Genomic DNA, 7773 nt, shown 5'->3' with positions numbered 1-7773 from the left:
GGCCTCCTCTCCATAAGGTCCAGCAGCCCAGGTCCCTCAGCTTCTCCTCACAGCCCCAAAGCCCATCCTGTCAGTCCTGCAGAGCCTCTGCAGCTCCTCCTCCTTGCCCAGAACAGGGAGCCCCACAGCCAGACACAGCAGCCCAGATGTGCCCCCCTGGCCTGTGGTGCCTCTGGAAAGGGAGCAGCACGAGGGACTGCAGGAGCCTGCAGACAATTCCTGAAGCACGTGGAGGATGATCCTGCTCCCCAGGGGATGTTCCCATGGTGCCAGGAACTCAGGAACTGAAATGGGGAGTGGGGCCAGAGAGGAAAGGGGAACCAGGGATGGGCTGTTTGCCCGGGAGGAGACAAGGATGGACAAGAGGAAGGAATTTGTACCAGGAAGGGTAAAGAAAGCCAAGGTGAAGCAAAGGAAATGCTGAGGGTAGTTTGGGGGTGGCTGCCAGGCAGCCCTGGCTCTGAGCAACAACGTCTGCAGTGGCACAGGAAACTCACAGCTCATGGGAACAAACTTTCTGGATGACTTCAGAGGCCACCACAAACCTGAGTGGTTTCCCTGCTGTCCCCCAGCCCTTCCTGGCCCCAGGGGCTGATGGCATTTGTGCTCCCTCAGGTTCATCTCCCCACACCAACACCATGGGGGTGCTGACGCCTGCTCTGGGCAGTGCAAACAGGGGCTCCTGAGCCAGTGCTGCCGTGTCTGTGCCTGCAAGGATGCGGCACCTGTGTGAGCTGGGGGAGAGGCCAGGGCTGCAGAGGGGGGATGTTGTTGGCAGGTGCATGAGGACGCTCTGGGACGCTGCCCTGGGGTGTCCAGCGCAGTGGGGATGGATCAGCCCCTGCTCTGCTGCTCCTTCCCTTCTCCCCCAGGGACCTTGCAGAGCCCCAGCCATGCTGTTTGCCCCCAGCCTGCCCACGGCCACCCTGGGGCTGCTCACGGGGCTTTTCTCTGCTGAGCATTGGCCTGGGCATGTTCTGGAGAGAGCCTGGGCAAGGAGCCTGGAGCCCCCAGGCCCTGCCCTGAGGCGTCAGCGCTGCCCCAGCAGTGCCCATGGCCTGTCCCTGCTGCAGCCCCAGCACTGCCACCCCCAGCACTGTGCCCGGCCCCGAGAGCACTCAGGCCCTACAGCAACACCAGGGCCAGGAGGGCAGCGGGGCAGGGGCACGGGAGCAGCACTGGCAACACCAAGTGCTGCTGCTCCTGGGCACAGCTGCTGTGCCAGCACTGATCTGCCCCAGCTCTGCACACAGACATTGCTGCTGCAGCTCCAGAGAAGGGAACAAAAGGGGCATCTCTGCAGAAAACTTGGCTGGGAGATCCTTTAGTTTGTTTAAAGCCACCAAGAGTGCAGGCCCTTATTGACACAGTCTGTGGCCACAGGGAAGGTGGAGTGAAACAAAATGAGAAATGGCACCATGACATATCATTGTGGAGAAGATTAATTAAGAAAAAGAAAGAAAAAGAACCTCCAAAATGAAACCAACAAGAAGTATCAAATATAACTTTTATTACAAGTGATTTTCAGAAAATGGCCAGCAGTTTAATGTTTCCAAAACCATCCAATCATCAGTCTCCACATTGCAGCCTTGAGCTCCTGGTTCCTCAGGATGTAGATGAGGGGGTTCAGGGCTGGAGGCACCACTGAGTACAGAATTGACAGGGCCAGATCCAGGGATGGGGAGGAGATGGAGGGCGGCTTCAGGTAGGAAAATGTGGAAGTGCTGAGGAACAGGGATACAACAGACAGGTGAGGGAGGCAGGTGGAAAAGGCTTTGTGCCGTCCCTGCTCAGAGGGGATCCTCAGTACAGCCCTGAAGATCTGCACATAGGAGAAAACAATGAACACAAAGCAACACAATGCTAAAGAAATGGAAAATACAATGAGCCCAAGTTCCCTGAGATAGGATTTGGAGCAGGAGAGCTTGAGGATCTGTGGAATTTCACAGAAGAACTGGCCCAGGGCATTGCCATGGCACAGGGGCAAGGAAAATGTATTGGCTGTGTGCAGCAGTGAATAGAGAAAGGCACTGGCCCAGGCAGCTGCTGCCATGTGGGCACAAGCTCTGCTGCCCAGGAGGGTCCCGTAGTGCAGGGGTTTGCAGATGGACACATAGCGGTCGTAGCACATGATGGTCAGGAGGGAAAACTCTGCTGACATGAAAAAGACAAAAACAAATAGTTGCAGTGCACATCCTGTGTAGGAGATGTGCCTGGTGTCCCAGAGGGAATTGTGCATGGCTTTGGGGACAGTGGTGAGGATGGAGCCCAGGTCGGTGAGGGCCAGGTTGAGCAGGAAGAAGAACATGGGCGTGTGCAGGAGGTGGCCGCAGGCTACGGCGCTGATGATGAGGCCGTTGCCCAGGAGGGCAGCCAGGGAGATGCCCAGGAAGAGGCAGAAGTGCAGGAGCTGCAGCTGCCACGTGTCTGCCAATGCCAGCAGGAGGAAGTGGCTGATGGAGCTGCTGTTGGACATTTGCTGTGGCTGCACATGGGGACCTGTTCATGGATAAAGGACAGTGACAAGTCAGCAGAGGCTGCTTTGAGCCAAACCTGGGCCATTCCCTGTAGACTGCCCTGCTGTGACTCACCCACCCTTGTTCCTGCTCTGGGAAAACCTTCACCCAGGTCCCTGCCTGAGCTCCAGTTGTGCTGTCTGAGTGTGCCAGGAGCAGCCAGGCCTGTGCGTGGGGGCTCTCCAGGAGCCATCCCTGCCCTGCTGCCCTGGGTTTGTGGCCATGTGGCAGAGGGACAAGGCTGGATATTCAGGATTTGTCAGTGGAATCACTCCTAATGCAGACAGGCTTGTTCCCATCTGCACTCCTAAAGGGCATGGAGAGCAGGAAGGAATTTTAGCCATTATTTTCCTGCCCAGACTTCATTCCTGGTTCTCTGAGGTCAGAATTCCCCAGCATTTCTGCTGCACTCAGAGTTTGCCACTGAGAGATGAGAGGCAAAGGATTCCCTGTGGCTTAGGGAAGGTGAGGGGCTGGATGGGCTTGTTCCCAACTGCCCTGGGTTTGCAGCTTTGGCTGCAATCAGAGCACAGTCACACTCCCGTGTCACCCTGGGATAAACCAGACCCTGCCCAGAGCAGAGGGATCCCTGAATGTCTCACCCTCTCCAAAGGTCTCTGGCCAAGGGCTCAGCACCCCCTTCTGCCAAGGACACTCACGGCTCCCTTGGCAAACCCAACAGCATTTCCTCAGCTCTGGCATCTCTGCACTACCATGTGGGACATTCAGGGAACTCCCAGAGGCTGTGGCACAGATTTGCAGCCAGGAGGGCAGCTCAGAGCTTGGAAGGACACAGCAAGGAGATCCCTGGGTGTGCCCATGATGGGATCTCAGGGAGGGGGCTCAGCTCATTCCCCTTTCCCATGGATGCTTTGCCCACAGCCCCACAGGTCACAGGCAAGCTTGGACACCCCATTCCCATGGACACAGCTGCCTGGCAGCAATCCCAAGGGCAGTGCCTGACTCAGCTGCTGCAAATGCCAGAGCCTCCCTGAGAGCACCAGGTGACAGTGACAAGATCAGGGGAGGGCAGAAAGAAGAGAAGATGTTGTGGTGCTGTGCCTGGGAGGGCAGGGCAGAGACAGCCGGGCACTCAGGACAGTGTTCCCGTAGCCAGCTGTGCACGGCACCTCCCACACACCAACAGTGCCCTCCTGCCCCCAGCACTGCTCTGTTCAGCCCCCTCTCCTTCCCTGAGCATCTCCCTGTGCCTGGACATTTCCCTGCTGAGAGGAGCCTTGTCCCTGCCAGCGCTCACAGAGCCCATCCCACCCTCTGTGCCCTGGGCCCGGCCCTACAGAAACCTGCCTGTCTGCAGGGCCCTGCCTGGGGCAGGCTCTGTCTGCAGGGGGCAAGGGCAGCTCAGGAGAGCCCTGCTGGGCCCTGCAAAGGTGATGCTGGAGCTGTCTAGGGCTGAGGAGTGGCTGAAGGCCCTTTAGGAGCCTCCCAGCAGAGAGACTGACCACCCAAAGTTACAGTTCTGGAGTCTCTGTAAATGTTGAAACATTACTTTGATGATTCTGTGTGTCCCTTTCAACTCAGAATGTTCTGTGATTTTGAGATTACAATTCCTGTTTTGCTTCTCTCATCCTTCTGTTGCCTGTGATCAAAAGAGAAAAAAACCCCCAACTTGTAACATCATTAGAACAGAAAAGTAAAAACCAGACCTTAATTGAAGCTTCCAGGTGTCCCAGTAGGGATGGGGCACACCCAGGATCTGATTTTAAAATGTATTAAGATTGATTAATTAGGATATTTAACAGGAACATCCAGTAGGAGATTCAGTTGCTCCAGTTGCACACCCCTGGGTCGACCCACTGGAGTAGGTCCAAGGGCTTCTTTGCGCCACTTTTTTTTATGACTGCTCACACTCAGGTTAAAAAAAAAGAAAAAAAAAAAAAAGAAAAAGAAACGGTCCTTCTCATAGGTCCTCTTCCTGATAATAAGACTTTACAGTAGTTAAGGAATGTATTTAGAAACTTAATGTTCCAAAATCTAAGAGAAAGGGTAGGAAACATACTACAGTTAATTAAGGATTACATTTATCTAAGTATGTAATTGTAGTTGAATAGAATTAATTTGGTATTATAGTTTTATAACTATATAATAGTAGTTAATTGACCTATGAATATATGGAAAAAGCATAAAAAAGCAAAAATCTTTTTGTCATCACCCCAAGTTTCCCAGCCTTCTCCAAGTAGGAAATAGAAACACTCTCAGGAAATCTCCTGATCTTTACAGCAATCCCAGGCTTACCTTCTTCTGGCAAGTGTCCTCCGGAGCTGTGCCCAGGCTGGTCTGGAGCTGGGAGCAGCCCTGCCCCACACAGCACCTCTCAGCAGCAGCACCTGCCCTGCTCAGGGCGGCTCCTTCCCCCCACAGCTTCTCCCCAGCGCTGGCAGCAGCTCCCCGGGCCGGCTGAGAGCTGTCCCTGGCAGGCAGCAGAGTCCCTGGCCCAGCACAGCGCCCTGGGCTGCAGCACCCTGCTCTGCAGGACAGCCCTGGGCACCCCTGGCTGCAGCCCCGGCTGCTCAGCCCTGCAGCAGAGCCTGGCAACAGGGAGCTGCCCTGGGCTGTGCCTCGGCTGCTGCAGCAGGGACACCCAGCCCTGCCCTAGGGCCACATCCCTGCCCTGCAGCACCTCGGAGAGTCCTCCTGGAAGGGCCTCAAAGCTGTGGCATGTGCCAGCTCCAGGAGATCCCTGCAGGAGCTGCAGCTTCTCTTCCCCCAGCCAGAGAGTGACTGTCCCCAACCCTGTGAGGATTTCTCCTCTAGTGAGCCCTGAGTGAGCTCTGCTCTGTGCTGCCAGCCCAGGCTGAGTTTCACCCCTCTGTGCCCGTGTGCTGTGCCCGGGCTGGCTGCAGGCAGTGCCCCAGCCCTGCTGGGCTGTGCTCAGGAGCTGCTCCTGGGCAGAGCTGTCTCTCTGCAGCGCTGCCCTTGCCAGGAGCTGCCTCTGTGCCAGGAGCCCGGCCCAGCTCAGCAGCACAGACACAGCACAAGGACTTTAATGACCCTCTTGGGGCTTTGTGCTGAGACCCTGAACATCAGTCCCTGAGAGGGAGCTGAAGAAACCTCTCAGGAACTCCCAGTCAGAATCCAACTCCAAAGTTTCTTGAAATTTTAATGGGTCCCACTGAGGGACAGGACAGAGAAAGTGTCCCCAGGCCCCAGGCAGAGCAGAGAACTGGAGGCAGTGATGACAGGTGGGGACAAAGAGAAGCCAAGTCTTGGTGCCCTGGGGCACAGCAGCCTCTGTGCCACCAAGGGCTGTGAGGAGACACCTTGTCCTGAGGCCCTGGGGCCTCCTGGCACAGCCCCAGCAAGGCTGGGCACTGTCAGCCCCTTGTGCTGCCCTCAGCATCCCCCTCACATCCCAGTGGCCTCAAGGATCTGCTGGAAGGAGTCCCTGGGGAGCCTTGGTCAGCAATGGCCCTGGGGGGCTCCTGAATGCTCCCAGGGACTGCAGGTTTTTCAAAGGACTTTGGGTTTTGCTTTTGTCCTGGATTTCTGAGAGGTTTTTGCAATCATGGCCTCCAATTATCTGCTTTAATTAGTCCCTTGAGAGGCTTTGTCAGTAACAACACTCAGTGGGGCTCATTAATGCTTCAAGGTACTCAGGGGTAATTCAAGTACTTATTTTTGCCTCTGAGTCTATGAGAGGTATTTGTGCAATCATGGCCTCCAATTATCTCCTTTAATGAGTCCCTTGGGAGTTTTGCATTGACATTGAGTGGAGCACACTAACACTTTCTGATACTGAAGGTGTTTAAGGTACTTTGTATTTTCCTTCCCTCACTGAGTCTCTGAGAGGTTTTTGTGCTGTCCTGGCCTCCAGTTCTCTCTGTCATGGACTCCATGAGGAGCCTGTGTTGGGGATGGACCTCAGTGGGACCCACTGATGCCTCAAATACTTTGGGTTTTTCTTCTGACTTGGACTCCTGGCAAAATTTGTGTAATCTTCTCTCAGGCCCTGAGGTTCCAGGGCTCAGCACCAAATGCACCACAGGACTTATTAGGATCAAGCAAGTCCTGACAAACCATGGATGTGCCTTGATTTCCCTCTGGTCTGGTGCAGTTCATTAGGAAGTCTTTTTTCCTAGAATTAGGGTGAAATATTTCAAAGAGCTTCTAAGAAATCCACATTCCTATTTTCATGGGTGAAATTTTCTCTTTAGAGCAGAGGTGTTTACAGCATTCAGTGACTGATACTGATCCAGGGTCTCTCCTCAGAAGGTCTGGCCTGGTCATAGAAGCTGTGCCTTGAGGTGTGACCCAGTGTGGACATTCCCCAAGCCCCTCCTGTCTCTCCTCACTCACCTGGGACCTGCTTTGCTCAGAGAACTGGCTGCACTCAGACAAAAGAGAGTTTTTTCTTCTTTTACTTTAGCAATCTTAGATTCCTGAGTTTCCCCATTGAGAACAGACACCCTCCTCTGTTGGAGTTCCTGGCTCTTTCTGGCTCCAAGGTCAGGGCGAATAAAACTCAGGAGATGTTGTTTTTCAAGCCTCACTCTGAAATTTATTATCCTTATCTATCACAAATTCTCGAGATGTGAGCTCTCTCTAACAAGTCGAGAGAAGTGAGCCTAAAATGGTGTCTATTCAAGGCTACTTCAGTCCCAATTATCTAAAAAACAGTTGATATCTGTATTATTTATACTTCTAATCCAATTATGATCACCCAAAACCTGCAATGCTGACTTCTTTCACCCAGTTACAGAAAACCAGACAGATTTGGGAAGAAGGTGCAGAAAAGACAACTAATGCACGCCCAAAGTTCTCCATCTTGGCTCCCATATGTCACCCTACACTAAAATCCCAAATGTAAGTTTTTCACCCTGTGAGATCACACAACAAAACTCACACTACACACCCACAACCCCCGTGCTATCACACAATCTCGGAAGCCTGTTCCAAGACCTTAAGTCCAATGTGGTGCTTATCTGAGGGCCAGCACCCCTCAGCTCAGAAAGCCTGAAATTTTCAGCCTCCCCGGTCCCAATACTCCTCAAGTGTGTGCCAAGCCCAAGGTGCCACCAAGAGCACTGCAGCCCTGCCCTGGGCCAGGAGTGAGGGTGGATCATCATCCCAACCTGCCCTGGGCCATTGCAAGGGGCTGTGGCCATGGACACTGCACTGACCCCACTGCTGGCTTTGGATCCCTCATCCCTTCAAGTTCCCTTGGAAAGCGCCCCAAGGACCCATTTCTGCAGCCAGGTTCCATGGCCAGGGGGGATGTGGGGGGCTGCAGGTGGTC

The 7773-nt window shown here is 54.1% G+C and overlaps 1 protein-coding gene across 1 annotated transcript; it reads right to left on the bottom strand.

Annotated features, from left to right (window-relative positions):
* Positions 1-1543: 1543 nt before the first annotated feature.
* Positions 1544-2493, bottom strand: LOC120748142 (olfactory receptor 14J1-like). The gene has a single exon (XM_040054209.2). The coding sequence runs from the start codon at positions 2474-2476 to the stop codon at positions 1544-1546; it is 933 nt and encodes a 310-aa protein (XP_039910143.1). The 5' UTR covers positions 2477-2493.
* Between the last annotated feature and the right edge of the window lie 5280 nt (positions 2494-7773).

This window comes from Hirundo rustica, unplaced genomic scaffold (genome assembly GCF_015227805.2).
Source record: "Hirundo rustica isolate bHirRus1 unplaced genomic scaffold, bHirRus1.pri.v3 scaffold_602_arrow_ctg1, whole genome shotgun sequence".
In the NCBI taxonomy this organism is placed as follows: Eukaryota; Metazoa; Chordata; class Aves; order Passeriformes; family Hirundinidae; genus Hirundo; species Hirundo rustica.
The sequence above is the reverse complement of the archived record's forward strand: the minus strand, read 5'-3'. Positions and strand labels throughout refer to the sequence as shown.